At 32.6% G+C, this 24352-nt stretch overlaps 1 protein-coding gene across 2 annotated transcripts in view; it reads left to right on the top strand.

The window, feature by feature from the left end:
* Nucleotides 1-5749: 5749 nt before the first annotated feature.
* The window catches only part of ASPP (Ankyrin-repeat, SH3-domain, and Proline-rich-region containing Protein), a 1120014-nt gene continuing 1101411 nt past the window's right edge, over nucleotides 5750-24352 (top strand). For both annotated transcript variants that reach the window (XM_075377013.1, XM_075377010.1), the window contains exon 1: nucleotides 5750-5880. In XM_075377013.1, coding sequence (XP_075233128.1) covers nucleotides 5860-5880 — 21 coding nt within the window. In that variant the 5' untranslated portion in view covers nucleotides 5750-5859. The remainder of the gene's footprint in view (nucleotides 5881-24352) is intronic.

The following is a 24352-nucleotide window of genomic DNA, read 5'->3' as shown; positions in this document are numbered from 1 at the left end:
TTTATCACACGTCGTATATACTGAAAATAATGTTTTAATTAGTGAACGTTCCTTTAAATTATTTTAGGGTTTTTTTTGTCCTCCTTCCAGAACTTCTACTTTCAAAATATAAACGAATGTTAACTTTAACTTTAATAATAAATTCATAGAATCTAACCGTGCTTTAATACTATTATTTAGTTTTATATATATTATCTGTAAATCTATTTATTTATAGAACTTATTTTGGAATATTTTAAGTAAAAATTTTCAAGATTAATGAAATTAAAAACTCATAACACCTTTAACCATTTTTTATTTCGAACAGGTTTTTGTCTATAATTTTTTTAAAGTTCAGAATGAATTCGTAGAAATAATTTTAGAGAGAAAAATATTATACCAAATAAAATTTAAAGTAACTATTACAAGGAGTTATATATATTTTTTAAATTTAAATGGGGTTTCTCTTCTTGGTAAAATTTATTTCTATAATTCGTATCTCGAAGGTTGAAAATGAATCAAATTGATTTTAAATTTTATTATTTCTTCATCTAATATCATTCCTCATTACAAAATAATTCATAACAGGCTCATATTGTTCGTAAATCTAAATGATTCCTTTCATTAATCTTTGTATGACCTCCATTTGTATCCTCCAGTTATTACCGCATAGTAATAACAATGCCAACTGTTATAAGTGTTATAAAATATGTTTTTAATCTAGTAATAAATTTAAAAAATTTGATAGAGCTTAAAAATATTATCTAATCTACATCTTAACTAAATTTTCTTCGTTTTATTACGACAATATTTTAAGATCTACTTATTCAAAAAGGTGACAAGTTACAAATCAAGTGCCGGCACTCGCAGACCACTACTTGTATATAGTTGCACGGATATCCTGTGTGTGTGTGTGTGATATATATATATATCTCCTAAGAAGGCACATACTTATTCAAAAATATGCTTTTCAGAAGCGTGTTCCATTATTTCTCTTCTAACCTTTTGTTATGGCATTTTTTCTTTTTTATTTGTAGATATAAAAGAGTATTATATTTACTACGGTAATACAATGTAGTATTATGGGTGTCATTTAAATGTCATGGGCATTATAGTTTTATATAAGTCCATAGATTATTCTTGAGCATACACATGGATATCAATATAGCCTATGACACAATGGTCTTTGTATAATATATACAATATGCTTGATACCGTACCATAATTGATTAATTCTACCTATTTTTAATTACACTTTGAAGGTTAATACCTTTTTTTTATTCTACTAATGAATTTTCTAAATTAATATTAGTTAATCAGTTGTTCTATATTACTTAGTATAGTAATTCATTTTTAAATTTTGTAACTAATACGTACAACTTAAAAAAAGTTATTTTCTTCTTTGTTATTTTTTCCTTGATCTCATTGGATTTATCGATAAGTTGTCTTCAAATTTTATTTATTTTATGTAGTTTGTATTTCCCTCAATTTTTTTCTATTATAGATCACGAAATTATAAGCAAAATCTGTTTCCACTTTGAGAGGGCATTATTAGAGGACTTGTATAGATTAAAAAAAAAAATAATACAAAGTGTTGCAAAACTTACGTACTTTTACTACATCTGAGGGAATAAGTTTAAAAAAAATGATAATTTTCGTTAAAGGTAGGGACTTTAAAAATGTTAAATTAGTTTTATAAATACATTTAACCCCAAAAAAACGTGAAGTTTTGAAATGTGGTAGTAGCAGCCATGTACAGTTGGCAGCAGTTGGTTGCTTTATGCAAAGGCAACCTTTCCATTCAGTCATCATGGAACAATGGAACAATTAACGTGTTATGTTTCATCATAAAAATGTTTTAAAAACCGACGATAGTTGGGAAGGTATAGAGAAAATTTAATAGTTCCTGTTTTTTGTGTCACCTGTATAAGGAAAAAGTCATGCTAAATAATTAATAAAGTAACTGAAAATTAAAAAAAAAAAAAAAAAAAAAAACGCGCAAAAACTACAAAAAAAAAGTAGATTCTCAAAGTAAATGGCCATTTAGTTTATTAAACCAACCATTATTGGTAGATACTGAAGGTACCTCGCTCCCGAACGCGGAAAAGATCAGAGAGAGTCAGTGTATGCTCTTTGTTAGAATTCTATTAAATTTCTTGATTATTTTGGCAACAAGAGTTGGATTTGAGTATCTGAGGTGGGACAAAATTGTCATGGTTGCGATCAACGGTTGTTTAAGAGGCAATAGAATATAAATAAATAAAAAATGTTTGTTAGTACTATCTAGTTTGAAATTTTGTTATTGCTATTTTGTATCCTTCGGTGTTGCGCCGGGATTGCGTTTTCGGAAACGGTTAATCAGTTGGGAGGCCTGCAAATTATAGTAGATGACCAAAATTGGAAGAAACCTAATACGGAGGCGCCAGTGAAGATGAGTAAACAAATGATGGAAATGTCTCCCGGGTATTTTCATCGGGAGACATTTCATTTTCATATCAAAAATTGTTACAGACAAACGTTTTAGGTAATGTTTAGAGGACTAACGACGATCACTTTAAACCGATTCGATAATGCCCCTATTAAGTAAGGTATGATTTTTTTTTGTCTTCGAAACCCCATTTTTTCCTCTTCCTGGGTCAATGGTTGGTGATATAAAAAAAACTTTACTTAGATAAGTTTTAGGGCCCTTATTCAAAGAATAGTAGGAACTTTAAACGAATTCGATATTTTACTTAGTAAGATAGTTATAGTGATATTTTGTTTTATCGAAAAACATTTTCCTTTTTCACCCCCCATGTTCCGATTTTGCTCATTAACGAATTCTACTTAGTTTTGGGTCGTTATATTTTATTTATCAATGTGAAAGTGATTGGCACAAAATTACGGCAGTTATCGTGTCCACAAGAAATTGAAGTAAATGTATATATAAACTTTTGAACTGACGGTGGTTATGGGGTCTGGAGGGATGTGAAACGCGAAGATATGTCGAAATTTCCCGGAAGACGAATCATGTCCCATTACAATAGGTAGCTTTCGTATGAAATCTACCTCATTATAGTTCTGTTTATAAAAAAATAAAACAAAATTAATCAAAACCGGAAAGTTGATTAAAATATTGAAACTTGCAAATCAGATTTTCCACCCACCTAGCACACGCTTTTTATGCAGGATTGGGTAAAATAAAAATTTATCTCAAGAAAGTTGTAGATAGCAATAATCTTCAGCCAATCACAGACATATTCTCATTCGATCATCACCTCCCTTAAACAAAATTTAAGGAACATAATCATTACAGGTTTTTACCATAAAAACTGGTAACAAAAAAGTTTTAAAATATTTAAAATTAAAATAGCTGTTCGATATCATATCTTTCTATTCGTATGAAGCTTTTACATTCTTGTTAATGAAGTTCTTCCCATTTATCTATTTTTTGTATATTACAGACATATTTTAAAAGTTTGGTTTCAAATTATCAAATTTGTGACGAGTTTCCAGGCTGTGTTAGGCTACAGTCAGCGGCAGATTGGTAAAAGAATTTTTAATAAATCATAACGTTAGTGTTATCTTCATTACGTGTAAGAAATTAGTTTCTGTTTTCGGAACTGTTAAAGATAAAATTAAACCTATCGAATGAGCGAGCCTATATAGATAAGAACTATTTGTAAAGACATTAATTATAATTACAAAATTAAAGTATTGCAAAAGATAAAAATATTGAAATAAGAATACAGGATCATTCGGCTAATATAGATTATATTTAAAATATAATTTTAAAAATATAGATAAGATATTGGCCTTACCAATATGATCTGAAAATTAAGTATAATTTATTTTGTAATAAATTTATATGAGTACTATGACGTTTTGTAAAGTTAAATCACATAAACATCTATGATGCAGCAGTACCAGACATTACTGATATTTTTTGTTTAGTTTTACAAGTAGAATCCGAAAAAGTATAACCAGCCCACCATTTTAGAAACACTCTGTATGTGAGTATTTAAATGTTCTGAGTTATTTTGGTGTTTTTAAATAAAATGTAAAAACCCTTTACACCCTTACATATGAGGTACCTTTCTTTTTCCTGTTTAGCCTCCGGTAACTACCGTTTAGATAATTCTTCAGAGGATGAATGAGGATGATATGTATGAGTGTAAATGAAGTGTAGTCTTGCACATTCTCAGTTCGACCATTCCTGATATGTGTGGTTAATTGAAACCCAACCACCAAAGAACATCGGTATCCACGATCTAGTATTCAAATCCGTGTAAAAATAACTGGCTTTACTAGGACTTGAACGCTGTGACTCTCGACTTCCAAATCAGCTGATTTGGGAAGACGAGTTAACCACAAGACCAACCCGGTGGGTTACATATGAGGAACCTGGTACTGATTGAAACCCTATTTTAAAGAATATGACGAGGGCTAATGGCCGTAGAAGTTGATACCCATATAAACAAAGAAAAAAAATTATTATTATTTTAATAAAAAACCATTCTTTCTTTAAGTTATACCTTTTACTTAAATGTTTTATTTAATTACAATTATGACGTCTTTTGGTTAAGAAAGGTTTATAGCTGAATTATATTATTTTCAAAAATTTTTTAAATGTTACATAACACAGCGGGAATATTAAAACTGTTGATATAGATATTCTATTTCTTTGTGATCAATGTTTTTTTCATTACTGTTACCACAATTGATGAACAAAAAAAAATTCCCTCTTAGAATTGAATATGCTCATTTATTATTAAAAAAAAAAAAAATTTTTTTCATTATTCATCGCCGCAAATCAGTTGTTTAACAGTTGATTTTCGAAGTCGAATATTCTGAGGTTTAAATCTTAGAAAAATTTAATTGCTTTTATACAGATTTGAATACTAGACAGTGGATAACAGAGTACTTTCATGATTCTCTATTTTTCCTGTTTAGTCTCCGAGAATTACCGTTCGGGTGTTACTTCAGAGGATGATATATATGAGTATAAATGAAGTGTAGTTTTGTACAGTCTCAGTTCGACCGTTCCTGAGATGTGTGGTTAATTGAAACCCAACCACCAAAGAATACCGGTATTCACGATCTAGAATTCAAATCCGTATAAAGTAACTGTCTTTACTGGAACTTGGACGCTGGAATCTCGACTTCCAAATCAGCTGATTTGGGAAGACGTGTTCACCACTAGACGAACCAGGTGGGTTGAAATTTCATTGTTCAGGTTCAATTAACCAGACGTCTCAGGAATGGTCAGCCTGAGTCTGTAAAAGACTATACCTCATTTACATATTACACATATCATAATCTGACTTATGATATGTAATCATAACTTGAGTTAGGACTCGGGGAAACTCATTGGACCCGTGGAGGGGGTAGCTTATTGTTCGTTAGTTGAACAAATTGCAACTTACACATAGAAAAAATAAATTTAGTGTAATTGATTGAATCTGTGTATTTCTTCCTTTGTTATAAAATTTAGCAGAACTTTAAAATTTTAAAAATTTCTACTGGGGTGAGTTTAGTTAATGAGATTGTCAGTAAAGTATGAAATTGTTTATACTTTGTAAATTATTTTACTTGAGAAATTTATGATTAGGCATAAACGTGGAAAACCAGAAAAAGTTAAGCTGTTAAAGAAAGTAGTTTTTATTTTACGTATTATATTTATTTATTTATTTTTTTTTTATTATTATGATGTGCTATAAAATGCTAATAGTATGCATCCTGCAATAATAATTACAATGATATTAATAAAATGATATTTGTTTATTTATAGGTGTTGATGTTTTTCTACTTTTTGTTCCATCGGTGTAAATTAAGTGGAGGCAATGCCATCTAGTGGAAGTGTTTCCAATTGTAATATCGGTTATTATAATTGTAATTATCATGGTTCCAGCTCCAGTACCGGTAAGTAAAAATAAAAATAATTTAATTAATATTACTGTATTTTATTTGTATTTAATATTGATTATTTTATACTGAGATGTCTTTTGTGCGATTCCTTTTTTATTTCTTTTTTAATAAAATAAAACTGTAACATAATAATGATAAACTAAATATTTTATTGTTTTTTATCAAGTGTATTTTACCGGAATAATATTTTTATTGTACTTTTCCTGCATGAAGTTTTTATTTCAAACAATATAATGATTCATATTGATCTGAAGATCCATACAACTTTGTATTTAATAAAGATAAATACAACCCAAACTACATACACCACACATTTGCAAAGTGCTTTTGACATACATATCCAGAGCCAAAATACATATTACTCGGATGATTAGAGGATAAATATTTAACAATTATACAACGGATATTCTCTATTGTTAAATACTACATACATGCTGTTAAAGGACTTTAAATATTTAATCATTACATAAAATTAACTATACTACTAACAATAAATAATTAATTAATCTTATTAACGTTATTAAATAATCAAACCTATTTTAATTCTAAATAGAATAATTTTGTTTTCGTTCAAAAGCAAAACAATGATGTCAAATCACGTTTATAAATATAATATACATCGAAGCGTCTTTGTATGTTGTGGGATTTTAAAAATACCGTAAAGCTATGTATTGTAACATCAAAATTTTTGATTAATAAGTGATAAATATAAATCATTCATTTTATATTACGACGTAGAAATGTTTTTATATTTATTTTAACGAGGAAAATGAGGTTGATGAAATGGTATGTGAAAACATTAACGCCAATTATGCCACGAAACAATAGTTTGGTGGCATAGTTGGTGCGGTCTAAGCTACACAACTATTTCATTGTAGGGATTTCCTAATTGTGCTGCAGGTATTAATGATTACACTTTTCTGTAACACTAAATAGATGCACGGAACGCTGTCCACTAGTAGTTTTTTTCGGTATGATCCAAGTAGTCGAGAGTATGATCGGCACTACGTGAACACGCTATTGTTGCCACATTTCCTTAATTTCCTGGGACAACAGTAAACGAGGGGGTATTAAAATGTTCCTGGCTTTGCCTACAAAGAATGTAGCCAGAGTTTTGAAATTATCTATTTATTCAATATATTCTCCCCTGAAACTGATACATTTAGTGCATCGTTATTGCAACGTTTCTAGTCTGTACAAATAAAAATCCTGTGATTGGGCGTGAAACCAGCACTCAGCAGCCTTTTGACACCTTTAATATCCTCAAAACGAATACCCTTCAGGTGTTTCTTCAAATTCAGAAACAGAATAGTACGAAGTGGCTAAGTCTGGTGAGTAGGGAAGATGGTTCACAAGTTGGATGCCCAGGGTCGTCAGTTTGGCAGCCACTACGTTGGAGGAATGCTAAGGTGTATTGTCATGCAGCAGAAGGATCCCTTTGGCCAACTTCCCTCGACGTTTCTTCCTAATTGCCTCCTTCATCTGGTCCAGCAAGTTAGAATAATATTGTCCGGTTATACTAGATCCCTGAGGTAAATAGTCCACCCACAGAATGCCGTCTTTGTCTCAGAAAATGGAAGTCATCACTTTTTTGGCCGATTTCTGGGTGCGGAATTTCTTCGGCCGCGGGGAACCGCTGTGGCACCATTCTTTTGACTGTTCCTTGGTTTCAGGATCATAAATGTGACAAGTTTCATCCAAGTTTCATCCTCAGTCACTAACCTAGCCAAAAAGGCCTCTAGAGCTTCAAAATGGCGCAAAACGGCTTTGGATGTCTCAACTCGTTCCTTCCGCTGATCACAGTTCAAACATTTGGGCACCCACTTTTCTGAAAGCTTCCGCGTGTCTAGGATTGTAGTAATAATGAAACCAAAACGCTCCCTGGAGATGTCCTGTGTCTGGGCTATCATTTTTAGCGGATATTCGCCGGTCCAAGAATGAGCTCATGGAAAACATTGCATGTTGCAGTGTCAGCTGCGATTTGAGGAAACCCACTGCCAACAACGAAATTGCCAGTCTCGAAAACTAAGTTTTCACAGTTCTGTTGGAGGCACACTTCTCTCCCTGTGTTTGTGACATCTCAGTGAGAATGTCCTTTGCTGACTTTCCCTAGAGAAAGAAAAATTTCATGACGATCCGTAACTCCACTGACGAGAAACGATAGAATTCGATAAAAACGATAAAATGAGTATATCTTTCTACTTTCTTGTTATGCTTTGTGTCCAAGTCGTTGCTGTTCGGTATCGATATTTCAAACATGGATCTTTCTTTCGTTGCTTTTTCGATTAGTATGATGTCCGTTCCGAACTACTGTGTGAGATAATTCTATCAGTCGTTATTTCTCTGTCCAGCGCAGATTTACTCTTTCGTTTTCGATTACCGGATCCGGCTAAAATTTCAAGTAATACGTTTTTAAGTGAGGTAGTCCCTACTTCATAGCTATTTCTTGATTATGATCTTAGGGACGAGATCGTGACCTATGGTGTATTGTAGTGCTGCGTGCTTCCTCCCGTGATATGACCAAAGGTCTCGTTTCCATCGCTGCATATTCGACAGGTGTCAGGTTTTGATCCAGCCTTATGTTCTCGGGGAGTGATGTCCCCGCGCACCCGTGTTACCTCACCGCAGTGAGGAGTAACCCGACTCCAGGGAAATCTACAGGTTATTTTATTATTATTATTATTATATACGTGTATTAGTATTTTTTGGTTTATTATTTTCTTTTATTTTGGCCAGCTAAAGAATCGCATACTAATTCTCGTTTAACTTAGTTTTTTCTCTTAACATTTTCCCTTATTTTTTTCATTCTTTTCAAGTATTTTTCTTGCGTACATTTTGCCCTACCTCTTTTAGAAGGAAGATTTGTTCTGGAAATCTTCATATTTTTGTTAGTTTTATATATTTTTCTTTAATAGCTTTTGCAGTTTTTTTTTTTTTTTTTAATCTTAAGAGGTTTCTGCAAACCATTTTAGTTCCACTTTCTTTTTTGCGATGTGGTAAAATATTTTCTTTGTTAATCGATTATTATTCATTACATAAAATGAGACCGTAAAATTGGAGTCATGTCCTTTTGATGATATTAGTTTTGATGATAATTTTTCATTGGGTTGTATTTTCCAGCTTTCTTCGGTTCTTTTAGGTGAAAGGATTTTCCGCACGATTTTTATTTTGTCCTTTTCTGTTTCTTCTAATACATCTTTATCATGGAGAAATAAGAATTTAGAAGCTTATAAATCTTGTAATTTTAACACGGTTTTAGAATGTCTTAATTTTGAATTTCTGGGTAAGGATTTTTCTTATAAAGGATTTTTTGTTGAACATAGGTTTTATTATTCTTTTTTCTTTTTAGTCAATTTTGTTTTATGATTTCACCAAAATATTTGAATTGATTGACTCTTTTATTTCTGTTTTTAAGTCTACTTTTATTTTTTTTCTGATTGTTTCGTTACGTTAAAGCGTAATTATTTTTTAAAAAATGTTTTTAAGTGTTCTTCTTATTCCACCCGTTTAATTGTTAATGAAGTGATTTTAATTATTTAACTTTAAACGAAGTACGTTAGTTACACAAATATATATATATATATATATATATATATATTTTATGAAAGAGCGGACATCAACAGTTATGGTCATTAGCCTGGTAGAAACAATTATAATTGTTTAAAAACACGCGGAGAAAATAAACCAGTGCGAAAGAAATTTAATTTTGCATTTATGAAAATGGTGCTAAGAGGAGGTAGAACGAATCTTGTTTTATATTCCTGTAATGAAGCGGAATTGAATGTGCTGCAAGATATTTTTTAGATGTTCGAAAAACAATTTAGTGAATAAGAAATGTAGTTTAGATAAACAAAATTTAACCATTTCATACTCAATAATAAATTATTAAATTAAATTTCTAAACAACCGAATCTTTTTCTTAGAATCTGTCCTACTGTTTGTTTTTTTTTTTGTTTTTAATTATTATTATTATTATTATTATTACTATTAAAGCTTAACTAAATTGTTTATATCCTCCTTTTATTAAAATGGTAATAAAAATGCTGAAAACTTTAAAATTGCAATAACTTGAGACCTAATTGTTTACAAGAACGGGCAGTAGTTTAAAACACTAGGAGAATTAAGGTTACACCTAATGAGGCTTCACCCAAATTATTTCTTCAACTCTTAGTCGAGATATGAACGAACACTGGTTCTCCAAATCAATCAAAATTTGTTTTACAAAGCAGACAACAAACAAAAACTCGTAAATGTATTGTGGCCAACTATTTTTAAGCGATAATCTGTAATAGTTTAGTAATAAGTTACCCGCATATGCAATATGTACGAGGGTTATTTTTTTTCAAGGTCCGATCGGTCGCGAAATAAAAACCCGCGCAAAAATCGGATGAACCTTTGCGCATATGTGTTGCGCAGCGTCTCTGGTATGGCCTTCAATCACTTTGTATAGTTCTGAACACGCAGCTAGCACGTAAACATGTCTACAACAATAGCATCTCCCGCCAAGTGTGAAGTTCGTGCCGTAATTCGATTTCTTCAGGCTGAGGGGTGTAATGCAGCTGAAATTCATCGACGAATAAGTAATGTGTACGGTGAAACTTCAATGGGTGACAGCAGAGTGCGACAATGGTGCAGGAACTTTAAAGCAGGAGTACAGATGTTCATGATGCAGGCGGTCAGGGAAGGAAACGAGTGTCAAACGATGATCTCGTTGAGCGAGTGGATGAGGCAATTCGAGAAAATCGTCGGTTCACAATTTCTGTATTGAACGATTCGTTTCCTGAAATTTCAAGGTCAGGTCTTGAAATTTCAAGGTGAGAGACTTCAGCACCGCAATCTGTGTGCGAGATGGGTTCCCAAGATGCTGTCCGACCATCACAAAACAATAAGAATGGACGCCTCCCTAACGTTTCTCCAGCGCTATCACAATGAAGGAGAAGATTTTTTGAACAAAATTGTCATGGGGACGAGACATGGGTCCATTTCGAAACTGAAGACACAAAGGAACAATCCAAACAGTGGATGCATTCTCATTCCCCCAGTAAACCAAAGAAATTCAAGCTAACCTTCTCCAACAGAAAGTGTATGGCTACTGTGTTCTGAGACCGGAATGGAGTTCTCTTGGTGGAATTCATGGAACGTGGCACGACCATTACTGCAGCCTCATACTGCGTGACTCTTCAACGTCTACGAAGGGCAATTCAGAATAAGCGGAGAGGAATGTTGTCATCAGGCATTGTCTTTCTCCACGACAATGCTCGGCCGCACACTGCAGCTGTAACAAATAAGCTCCTGCAGCGTTTTCGTCGGGAAGTGTTTGATCATCCGGACTTGGCTCCATCCGATTTTCACCTCTTTGCTCACATGAAACGCTGGCTAGGAGCACAACATTTTGGCACAGACATTGAGCTGCAGACCAGCGTAGAAACATGGCCGAAAACACAGGCGGCTTCGTTCTATGACGAGGGTATTGGAAAGTTGGTACCACGGTACGACAAATGTCTAAACCGGAGTGGCTACTCTATAGAGAAATAGCGTTAACTACGTAAGTACTTGTTACAAATAAACATTTTTTTATTTCACTGTGGTTTTAATTTCGTGACCGATGGGACCTTGAAAAAAAATAACCCTCGTATAAGTAATGATTTCTATTTTTTACAATATTATTTTCCTACCAGAAACATTAATTTTTTCGTTTTCCCTTTTTTCCCCACTGTAGAGAGATTGGGCCGCGAGGCGGCCAGGGAGCCCAGCCCGCTAGTTATTTATTTTATTTTTTTTAGTAACAAGGTTTTTTTTGTATGTTAACCCTCATGTTAGTCTTTTATCCATAATTAAGTTTAAATAAAAAATGTAGTAACGTAGAGGTATTGAACAATTATCATTTGGCATCTTCTTTTACGTTAAGTTATTATGAAAATATTTATTAGTGTTATCTTTCATCATCTTTTGAAAACAGGTTTTGTAATCAAAAGGTGTAATATAGTAAAGAAGTAATTTCCTTAAGCGTATCGGATCTTGAAAGGATAAGTGACTATCATAGCACTCTTTAAAAAATCAGTTGCTTTGACGGATTACAAAGCGGTTGATAAAATCAAGGGATTTTCTATTTAACACTATAAGGAAGAAAGACGTCTATGGTTGTGGTCAGAAGATTAGTTACGGTGGGTTGAACAGGGTACAGCTGGAGCTTTCCTCTGGAACGGGCATCTTTTCTCTCGGGGTTAAGTAATTAAACAGACTGATCAAAGTGATCGTTTATAAAATTTTGAAATTAGAGTAAGGTTTTATCGGACTTTAAAGAATCTTCTCTTCAAAGATGTAACTGCACATCTGACCAAAAGTTTTTTAAAATTTTTATTGCTTTGAATCATAAATTTACAGGAGTCTCCTAAAACCAATCTGAAATTAAAAAATATTTTTATTTGAAATCTCCAGAAACATAATTCAAACCCTGCAATAAAAAATTTATCAAAAAATTACATTATTTAATATCTTTTTTTTAAATTCAATAAAAATCAAAATCTCCTCCAATAAAAACTGCTCTGGGTGATTGTTGATCCCTTATTACACTTTAAGGAACTTCAAAAACTATTTATTGACGATTATACAAAACAGATATATTCAAAAGTTAGGAAATTCCGTAAATTCTTTTGTATGGAAAGATAATTAATCAATAACATGTCTAACAAGTCTCAAACAATGTTGGTGATGAAGGGTTATATAATAATTATCTTACTTTATATATATATATATATATATATATATATATGTGCACACACACACACACACACACACACACACACACACACACACACACACACACGCACATATTTTTATTTTATTAATTTTTATCACAATTTTTAGTTAAGTTGTATTTTAATTTTTTATTAATTCTGAATATTTAGTATCACTGTCTTTATTTCTTCAATGAAATATTTATGTTTTCACGTCATATCTGTAATAAACAAAAACAATTTAAATTTAATATTAAATTTTTTGTACTGTAATTTAAAATTTTTTCGGATATTTTGATAATATAATCTTAATATTTAACTAGAGAACAGATATCATTGTTTTCAAAACTGAAGAAACATCGTCTTCTTGGTTAAACTGTTGAGGAACATCAATTCAGATTCAGGCTGTATTATTTAAATTAAGTGCGAGTAACTGGTAATTTTATTGTTTGATATTTGGTACAATATATAATATTCTCTATTTTAATAAATTTCTCTCATGTTTGTTTTTCTAATTTTATGGTACTGTATAATACGCAACTATTTAATCTTTAATGTTACATAGTTTATTTACTTACAGGGTTCAATCGAATAAATTACGTTGGCTTATGATATAGATTTTGGGAGATATGGATGTGAAAGTGTGAGTCTTACGTATGTATATATATATATTTTATGTGTGTGTGTATTAGTATTACATATAGAGAGTTTTAACCTTGAAACCCGGCATAACTCTATTTTCTCGCTCCTACCCTTACCGACGTTTTTGAAGTTATTAAACGATAGAGATTGAGTGAGGGGTGAGTTTTATAGCAGGAAAGGGGGATTTAATATTTAGTCTTCAACTTTGTATTTGGTTTAGTAAAATACATTATATTAAACTAAGTTTTGTTGTATTTTAAGGGTTGAAGATTTGTTTCTTACGTTTATTAATACGGCATAAAATTTAATATTATCTTTCAATTACTACAAACAAGAATTTAACAGAAATCTTTATCGTTAATTTTGTTTACTGTAAAAAATTATTACTTAATTTTTCATATATAATAAGTTTATATTTATTAATTATTAATTTTCCGAACGAATTTAATACATTCATATTTAAGAATTAAAAAAAAAAAACGGATGAGACTGTGTCGGGGCGCACGGCCATTGGTTATCGTGAAACGTTACAGAACTTGGATGAAGTTCCTCCGAGCTACAGACCGACCAACTTATTTGTAGAGTTATAGTAGGAGAGCCACCATCGTATTTTTTTTGAACAAAAATGAAAGTCTCCGACGGAAAATTTTACTTCTTTCATTTTGCCAACTCTACAGATAAATTAGTCGGTTTGTATGTCCGGGAGTCACTTTTAGTGTATTAGATTGAAATAAAATCGAGACATTGACTGCGTACTAAATTTAATTTTAACATAAAACAGACACTAAATGGTATATGATATTTATTTCGACTGATTGTCGACGACAGTCTTGTTCAACATCGGTCTGTGATATGAGAAGAGATAAAAGGCGTAATAAGCAGCGGTAGAGATGCTCGCGCCGTCGGCGTCGTTCACTGATCGCGCCGTGCCAGTTTTACGACGCTCCCGAAACAGTCTTGCTCGCTCGTGACCGGACATTGGGGTACCTATTCGTGACCGATAACCTCCTCTTTCCAACGATATGCGTAATTTATATTTCCGGCTGGCTTTTGCGCGAGCTGAGGCTGACATATTGAATTTTTATACTTTTTTACATGTTTATTTTTATATTTTAGACATAAATATTGTCCAAAATACACTTATTATTTTTTAAATCGATCTATCTCGACAAACTCTAAACAAAGCTATCACGTCTAAGTCGCGAGCTATACTGAATGGAAATGAGCGAGAACAACAGTTCTGGCCGATTTGCGCTGTGCCTCCTCCCCGCTAATTCACTCTCAGTAACGCAAACTCATAGTTATATCGGCGAAATGACCGTGTAAGTTATAAAATGACACCGCATTTACGTCTCTGAGACTAATAGTTAGTTATTAAGGCAGGACTATATACAGCTTTTCTTTACGTTACAAATTTCTATTCTTGTACCCGTATGTTTTCCTGTGATTTTAAAGGCGTTTTACGTCAAAAAACCTCTGTGTGTTCTATATACAAGTGTATCAAGAGAATAATCTGATTTCAAAACTATACACTTGTACAACTACCCACGGTCAATGAATGAAATTTATATCATTTTAAGTGCGCGTCCAAAAGTTTCAAATAATGGCCACCAGATTGCCGTACTAGCGGTCAAACATACGCTAACCTCGGTCATAAATGATATGGTTTCTATACAACAAAAGGCTTTTGTATTCTATAATTTAACAAGACAGAGTCGTCTGTAATAATATTCAGCGTGCATTTCAGCAGTGTTTCATGATCGATCCACCATCGGCTAAGAATATACATCGTTTGTATTAAGAATTTAAAGAAACGAAGTGTTTATGTTAAGGGAAGTGTCCAGAGCAGCCACCCACTTTCAAAGAAAATGTACAACGATATCATAAGACATTTAAACGAAGCCCTAAAAAGTCCACTCGTCGCAGTAGCCGAAAACTTGTCAATCCTTATGTGACTGGCGTGTATTAAGACGATGTTTGTGTCTCAGGCAATACGATTACGAGCTATACGTGCTTTTCGAGTTAAGTGACAACAGAAAACTTAGATTTCTATCCATAAAAATTACAATGAAATTGTAAACCGTACGGTAAGAGTCTCGTAGATATCATTTCTTCCACTCAAAAAACAAAAATTTCTTATAAATAAAACTATTTTTAACAAAATGATACTAATATGAAAAAAGTTAAGACACTACATTTCTGTTCTCAAAATTTGTTATTAATTTAGAATTTTGTTTAAAAAAAATACAAGTTAAATATATGTAATAAACAATAGATATACAATAATAAACAATGTTTAAAATGTAAAAATGTTTAAAATGTTTAAAATGTACGTTCCTTGTAATAAGCAGAAAATAGAAAAATATGTTACAAAACTTTTACGGGCCCGATTTCATTTATTTGTAATACATATCACATTTACAGAAATAATACGATTCTTATGATTATTCCTTGTTTAATAAATGAAATCGGACCAGTAAGAGTTTTGTAATAAAATTTTCTTTATTTTGCTTATTTTGATATCAGTATCATTTTGTTAAAATCAGTATTATTTATATTACAGGAAATTTTGTTTTTTGAGCGGAAGAAATATCGGCGAGGCTCTTACCGTACGGTTTACAATTTCATTGTAATTTTTTTCGTATATCCCTGCGTTTTTTTAAATTATACTTTTATTTTTTTAAGAATTACTGATTTATCTTATGGATTTATTATTAAAATTTATTGCCTTTCTAGAACAAACATATACTTTTTTTTGGAATTTGGCAAAAAAGTGGAATAAATTTTATCTGCTGATTTAGTAAGCTGAAAACCAGAATCACAGCTCAAATAACTTCTGTAATAGAAGACTGACTGTAATGTATTGAGGAAGAATTCTCCTATCGTTTTGATATTATCTCTGCACTAGATATAAGTGAATCTTATAAGATAGAATCTTATTAGATATAAGTGAATCTAGTTGGTAAGTGAATCTTTAAACTTGTAATTTGTCTTGTAATTGTAACACATTTTTATTATGAAAAATATATATTTGATATCGGGTGGCATTCTTTTTTTTTTATACGCTGTGTGTATAGTAATTATTAATATTAAAATACATAATTTTTTTCAGCTTTTATAACTTTTATGACAAATAAACATTCCATCCTCGTAGTTTGGAAAATATGCTAAATAAGTAATTATGATAGTTCAGAAATTATTGTACAATTATTTATAAATGAATAATTTAAACGAGCTTTAGTCAACGGTTAATAAAGTAAAAAAGAAAAACTTTCAGCTTCGTTCACAGAGGAAAATCCAAACTAAAATTAGATGCACATTTTGATTGTTAAATAATCATCGTCAGAAGATGCAGGTTTACCTATTGTAGTTGCTCTTGTATTTATTACAAAAATTGTTCAACAACCAAAATTAGCTTTAGCTTTTATTATTTTATTTTTCTATTTTCTCAATACACAATAAGTAAATGTTAGAATATTACTAAAAGCCTAGATGTTTTTAGTCCTAGGATATTTACTAAATATCCCAACTCCTTTCCTTGCACAAAATCAGCGTCATGTAATTAAACCATTTTTTCTGTCCATATCGACGGTTTACGCTAACCTAAAGCAAGATCGTAGAGTGCTTTACTTCTTATTTACATGGTGGGTCTCCACTCTTCTTCTCTTGCCAAACAACTTAAGCCCTTTTCGCTCTCTTAAACACATTTCCTTCCTCTCTTTACAATAAAGTTCTCCCCCATCAAAGTTACTGCTCCCTCGACTTGTATAACACACAGTTTTCATTTTGACCCTTTTAAAGTCGTTCCGCGTCCTGTTCCTCAACGATACCCCAGAGGACCATCTCTGGTAATATATATATATCATCCTACCTTATTTCACATGAGTATCCTAAATCTCAAAACCTTACAACGAACTTGATCGTATAACCTACTAAAGTTGTTTTGACCTTAAGGTTTTCAGACGTTCTTTTGTTCTTTAAAAATGTCTGACACATCAGGTTACTTTAACCACTCTTACCTTATTCTACATATAAAATCCATTTTTATCGCCCATCTTGCTGAAAAAGTATTAATCCAAAATATCCGTATATAGACACTTTATTGATATAACTTTTTCCATTTTTTTTTTTTTTTTTTTTTTTTAATAAAATAATTCTTAAAATACGTTTTTCATTAAATTATCTGGATTAATGAACTACTAAAGTTTTGTTGGGTATTTTTTATAAACAGATTGGTATCGTTGGACATTTAATATGTATTATTTTCTAGGTGAATTTCTTTGTATTTTGTAATCAAAAACGCCAATTGATTTTAAAAATTCATCAAAATCTTCAAATTTCTGCTTGCTTTGTTAGAAAAAATTGGTCCAAAAAATTATGTATTTTGATAGTCTAATGAATGATTATTTTTCATTAAATTCAATAATTTTACTGTAGTATGAAAAATATGAATTAACCAGAAAAAAATTTTATGAATATTGAAATCAAAATAAAAAAATTATTGCAAAAATCTACGGGGTTTTCCTTATTTAAATACTAGCAGACCCGGCAATGCTTTGTTATTGCTAGATTTGAGCATATGTGTAGATTAAAAGAACACAATTGAAAGTTTGGTAAAACATATAAAGAAACTGAACATTACGAACTTTACAAAATTTAACCTTTCACTTTATAAAAATCAGAATATAAATAAATCCAACTGATAAAACAATAGCACTACCTGTCTGATTTAGTTGAAACTACTCTCTAAACACAGTAGTCGATTCAAAATACCTGTACCTTTCTTTCTATTGGTCAGATCGAGGATTTCGACAGCTTTAAACATTCTCCGGACAACGCGGACCATTTTGCAAAAATCCGTGCGTAAATCGGTCCAGTAGTTTTTTTAATCTATAGCGAATATACATACGAACATTGCCTTTTATATATATTGAAAAAGAAAGTCCGTTTGAATATTTGTTTCGTAAATATCTCGACACCGGCGCCACCTAGCGAGTACAGTTTTTGTATAAACTTTTTCACCCAATTAATATATACTCTGAATATGAGCCAGATCGGTCCATATATACAATTTTTCTAAATATCTCAACCCCAGCACCACCTAACGGGTCCATTTTTCGCAAAAATATTTCTTTTCATGTAACTAATATATATTCTGAATATGAGCCAAATCGGACCATAAATACAATTTTTCAAAATATCTGGACCGCAGCGCCACCTAGCGGGTCCAAACTAATTCAGAAACCTTCGCGGGCGTGTGCACAACAATTCACCAATGTTTCATTGCAATCGGATGAACGGTATAGGAAGGCAAATCGGACAAACAAATAAACATTTTTATATATATAGATTATCTAGCAGACTCGGCAATGCTTCGCTAGATTTATATATATAAACGAACACAAATGAAAGTTTAATAAAACATTAACAAAATGAACATTACGGAACTTCACAAAATTTAATCTTTCTCTTTTTCCTTTTCCCCCTTTCCTCTTCCTCTCTCCCATTCCCTTTCACTCTTACTTTTCCCCCTTTCCCCTTTTACTTTTCCCGTTTTTTACTTTTACCATATTCCCTTTCCCCATTTTCCCATTTGTTCCCCCTTTCCCTTTCATTCCCCATTATCTTTTTCTTATTTAATTTCCCCCTTCCTCTTTCCTTCTTTCCCCTTTTATTTTTTCTCCTTTCCCCTTTCCATTTCCTTTTTCCGTTTTCTCTTTTTTATTTTTCCCATTTTCACCTTCTTCCCTTTTACCTTTTTTCGTTTTTTCCCTTTCTCCTTTTTTCCCCACGCGTAACAAAGTCAAGTCGTTTTTTAGTCTATAGCGGACACACATATCGGAAACACTGAAATGGAATCGTAAAATATTTATTAAGCCGGGTAAGTTCGCCGGCTCCATACTCCTAACTTACACCATTTTTACTTTATTTTAGGATTTATTCGGAAAAGTTCGGGAAATTTCGGAAACCCCGTATTTTACTAACTCAGAAACCTTCCCTGGCATGCGTCCAACCATTCCCTAAAGTTTCATCGCTATCGGATAAACTGTTTAGGAAGGCATAAGAGACATACAGACAGACAAACATTCATTTTTAGATTATGTATTGCACTTGAAATTATGAAGGAAGATTTCTAATTCTTCTTCCTATCATCAAATTAAAATTTAACAACTTCTACTAACTGAATATTTTTAATTGAAATTGACTTCGTCACTTAAATAAAAATGATTTTGTTCCTAGTAGGAAGTTTCCATCTTCCTACTAGTTTGGATTTTAATCGGGATTATCCTAAAAAAATTACTTAAGATATATTTGCATTGTAAAAACAAGTATTTTTACATTAATTGTTTTCAGTTAAGGTAGTATGATTTTTATTTAAAACTTACCCTTCTGAATCAACAGGTGTGTAGTGTCCTTACAAAAAAATTATTTTCGTGTTTGACCGACATTGACCATTTTTTCTGTTTATTCCCTCCTCCCCAGCTATACACACACACACACACACACACACACACACACACACACACACACACACACACACACACACACACACATACACACACACACACACATACACACACACACACACACACACACACACACAGAGAGAGAGAGAGAGAGAGAGAGAGAGAGAGAGAGAGAGAGAGAGAGAGAGAGAGAGAGAGAGAGAGAGAGAGAGAGAGAGAGAGAGAGAGAGAGAGAGAGAGAGAGAGAGAGAGAGAGAGAGAGAGAGAGAGAGAGAGAGAGAGAGAGAGAGAGAGAGAGAGAGAGAGAGAGAGAGAGAGAGAGAGAGAGAGAGAGAGAGAGAGAGAGAGAGAGAGAGAGAGAGAGAGAGAGAGAGAGAGAGAGAGAGAGAGAGAGAGAGAGAGAGAGAGAGAGAGAGAGAGAGAGAGAGAGAGAGAGAGAGAGAGAGAGAGAGAGAGAGAGAGAGAGAGAGAGAGAGAGAGAGAGAGAGAGAGAGAGAGAGAGAGAGAGAGAGAGAGAGATTAAAATCGTTTTGTAGTTATATTCATGAATTTACTTAGATATATAGAATATTTTACCAGTAAAAATCTATCAGTATATTTATCCTCTAGGAGATTTGAGCCTGACTTTATATACCTATTTGGTGATTAGAGGAAAAGCAATCCAGGTTCAGCGAAAAAGTTGCAGCAATTTAAAAATATTATATCTCTCCCAGATGAAAGTGGGTCAGTAGAAGTGGTGATTCGTTGTATTAAATGTTGTACATCACTGGCATTTTTCACTATAGTCAATATTTTTAACGTATCCCCATAGAAAAAAGTCTTGGGTTTCAAATCTGGGCTTCTCGTAGGCCAAAGCACAGGACTGGCCCTACCAACCCAACGATTAGGGAATGTTTCATTGATAGCACGTCACCTATGCTAAAGTGTAGAAACATAACAGCAACGATATGTTCTTGTTCATTTTGGTCAACTTGCGGGAAAACTTCCAGTTGTAGCACGTTTAAATAAATTATTCCCTGTGATAGTAGGCTCATGAAAAAATAACCGGCCAATCACACGATTTTTTTTTCTTTTTCTTTATTTTTGGGACCGAGAGTCCCCAAAAATAAAAGTACACCACACGTTTATTTTTGGGGACACCATAGTTTCATTGGGTTGCTGAGATCCCCGTATCCTAGAATTATACCGGTTGACACTGTTCGAATAACTGTGCCTAAATGCCCCTTCGAATATTCATAACTTCGTCTTTCAATAAATACGTTGTTAGTGTGATCAATTGTATTTTTATTATACGTAATTTATAACAGATTTAGATACATTTCATTTATTTTAATATTGTATTATTAGTGACTTGTTCACATTGTTGAGCTTAATTATGATGTACATGTACAATATTTATATTTTAAGAAGCATTATATTAAAGTATTTTATTTAGACTTACATATTTAAGTTACATCTTTAACAGAACTGAATTAACTTTAAATGCAACTTTTATTAAACCGATTTAACTTGTAACTACATCTTTAACTGAATTGAATTGATTATTAATACATCTTTAACTGAACTGAATTAACTAACAATAGTATTATAAAGACAAAATATATAGATATTATAAAACAGCTGTTGAATTCAACTAGATTAACATATTTATATGCCTTACATAAGTAAAAAGAAAAGAGTTACATAGTTTATCATTAAGGATGACATGAAACTGAACCGCTAACGTGGAAAGTCGCTTCATTCGCGTTTTAAAAATGCAAATATAACACGTGTTATGAAAACATAACACGTTTTAAAAATGTTTCGTCATCATCAATATTATTAAGCATTTTACTTGCAAATTCAACACGTTTAGGACGATCCGTAGGTTTAATTTGATGTTTAGGCTGAATTTTATAAACGTGAAGGCGTAAACGCTTGTGTACACATTTTGAATAGTTGTCTTTGGTATTCCTTACAATAAAATTTGACTAGAAATTAATTTTTTAGGGCTTCTTAAACATATTTGGCGTATACGCTCAACTGCTTCATCACTCGTTTTGGGCCGTCCGGGAGACTTTTTCACTTCCACGTTGTCAGATTTCTTAAACTGCTCATACCACCGTCTAATATTGTTTGTATGAAGGAGATCGTTGCCATAAGCACTCCAGAAAGTCCGTTGAACAGTTATAACTGATTTATACTGATTGATACCACAATGGCGTAGAGGGATTGTGCGCATCGGCTCGCGTCCGCTCACGTCTAAAAACTTGATATCCCAATTATTTTGCGATATCCCAATTAACAGGGAGGTATGATTTTTTTTTATTGCTCCAACTTTTTCTCGATGACCCCGTATTTAACCGTATAAAATTTAAGCAAGATCATTGATGATCGGAAATGTGTTGTTACCATCCTGAGTATCTCCAATCTTCTCAGGAATTTTATGCAGGATGTGTTCTTTCGTCTGCAAAGAGTGTTTTGATTATGACCTCGGTTGGGATCATTTTTACTATAGGTCTTCTCTTTATCACTGTTCCCCTATTTCCTTTGATTTTATCTTTCCTTATTCGATAATGTTCCTAAGTTTCATTTTCCCAGTTCCTGCTAAGGATTTGAGAATCATTAGATTTACAAAGTACACATTACTTACGTGGTTTGGTGTTGAGGCTGCCGCTTTTTTTTTAATACATCTATAGTTTTCCCGCCCCCTGAGCTAGATATACAATTAAGCATAAACTCAGTCCTGGGAGGTGCCTTCACCTCAAACTATCTCGGAAGGACAGGCAGCCGGAACTCGGTCTTTTTGCTACTCGGTCTTTTTGCTTGCCATATCTCAAATAAGGAGTTACCAAAAGTGAACTCCCCACCGGGACTCCGGTCTTGACCCCTCGCCTTTAGTGGGGAACCCCCAAAGGGATCCCCACCGGGACTACGATTTTATATTCCCCCCCCCCAATGGCATCCCAAAAGAGTCCCCACTTGATCATTGAAGATGTGGAAGACCGAAGCCTCCCACCACTCCTGGGTGGAGCTATCCCTCAAAGACACCATGACGTTACTGTGAAGCAGATGGACCCTTCTTGCATCCTCGACCTCTGGGCGCATCACCGTACAACTTGCAGGATGTACATCGAGGATCCTGCTTATAATCTTTACGTATATGGCCGGCCTTACCACACGTAAAACAATGGGCCTGCCGCTTGTTATATAAAGAGCCCACTCTGTGGTTAAGGAGTTTATCGTTGGGTGTTGTTTAATCTTTTAATCGATACATAAGTGTGTGTGTGTGTGTGTGTGTGTGTGTGTGTGTGTGTGTGTGTGTGTGTGTGTGTGTGTGTGTGTGTGTGTGTGTGTGTGTGTGTGTTAATGATAATAATGATATATATATATATATAAAACTCAGTTTAATTATAACGTTAAAAAGTATACTGATTAAACATCCTAGTAACTAATTAAATAATTAATGAAGCAATTATATTTAATTGAAACAACTTAAGAATGAAGATTGTAAAAAAAAAAAAAAAAAAAGAGTTAAGAACAAATATTAAATCTGTCCTCCTTCCCTTCCCACTCCAGATAAGTAAGGGAGAAAAATCGCGAAGATGAGGATGGGAGGATACAGAGTAATATTGAATGAAGAATCCGGTACGGGGTAGACAAAGAGAATCGATTAAATTAAATTGCAAGTTTTTAAAAGACAATAAATTCACTTTAAACGACCGACCCATAGGAGGAACAAAATACCAGTCGCAGTAATAAAAGTAACTGTTCGTTATTTGTTACTGTATTTAAGTTACTACAATATATAGCCAACGTGAATTAAGTTAATATAGTAAAACAGTTACAATAAGTAGTTTTTGTGTGTTTGTGTGTGTGTGTGTGTGTGTGTGTGTGTGTGTGTGTGTGTGTGTGTGTGTGTGTGTATGTATGTGTGTGTATGTGTGTGTGTGTGTATGTGTGCCTACGCTGCATTTTATACTGAATTAAATACTGCGGCAAAGTTAAAATATTTAACTGATCGTTTAAAAAAAGACTTCTATTTTTTCCCTTTATCTTGCTTAACTGTTTTTAAGTACCGTGTTCTTCACATTTAAATTTAAAAAAAAAAAAAAAAAATATTATTTACTCCTTATTTATATAACTCGATAACAATCTCCAGGAGGCAGCTTTTAAAATTTTATCAAAAATTTCGTTGAATCATTAAAGCACAGGTTGTTACGTATTCAATTTAGTCCAAATATGGTCTTGACTCGTAGAATACGAAAAAGACACTAGCTCTTTGTAGATCTTGTGGAAAAATATCAGAACTAATGATGAAACCAGAAAACCTGTTGTGGAGACTGCACAGCAAAAACTTATCGTATGTTATTATAATTCTGTCAATTACTGGAAATAATTCGTTTTAATATATTGTGAAAATATATATCTTCCTCATTGTTTAGGCTGAAGCTTATCAAACTCCCTACATATATCAAATATTTGCTGCTCGAAAAATTTATTTATATTAATCAGTTGGTTAAGATTTATCTATAATTTTTTTTTTTTTTAATTAAGCCAATACTGATTAATTATAACGAACCTGTAAGTTAACAACCCACATAAAAAGTGTGATAAAAATCTGACAGTACAGTTATAGGA

Source organism: Lycorma delicatula, chromosome 10 (genome assembly GCF_047948215.1).
Source record: "Lycorma delicatula isolate Av1 chromosome 10, ASM4794821v1, whole genome shotgun sequence".
Lineage (NCBI taxonomy): Eukaryota > Metazoa > Arthropoda > Insecta > Hemiptera > Fulgoridae > Lycorma > Lycorma delicatula.
Note: the sequence above shows the minus strand (reverse complement) of the source record. Positions and strands in the feature narration are given on the sequence as shown.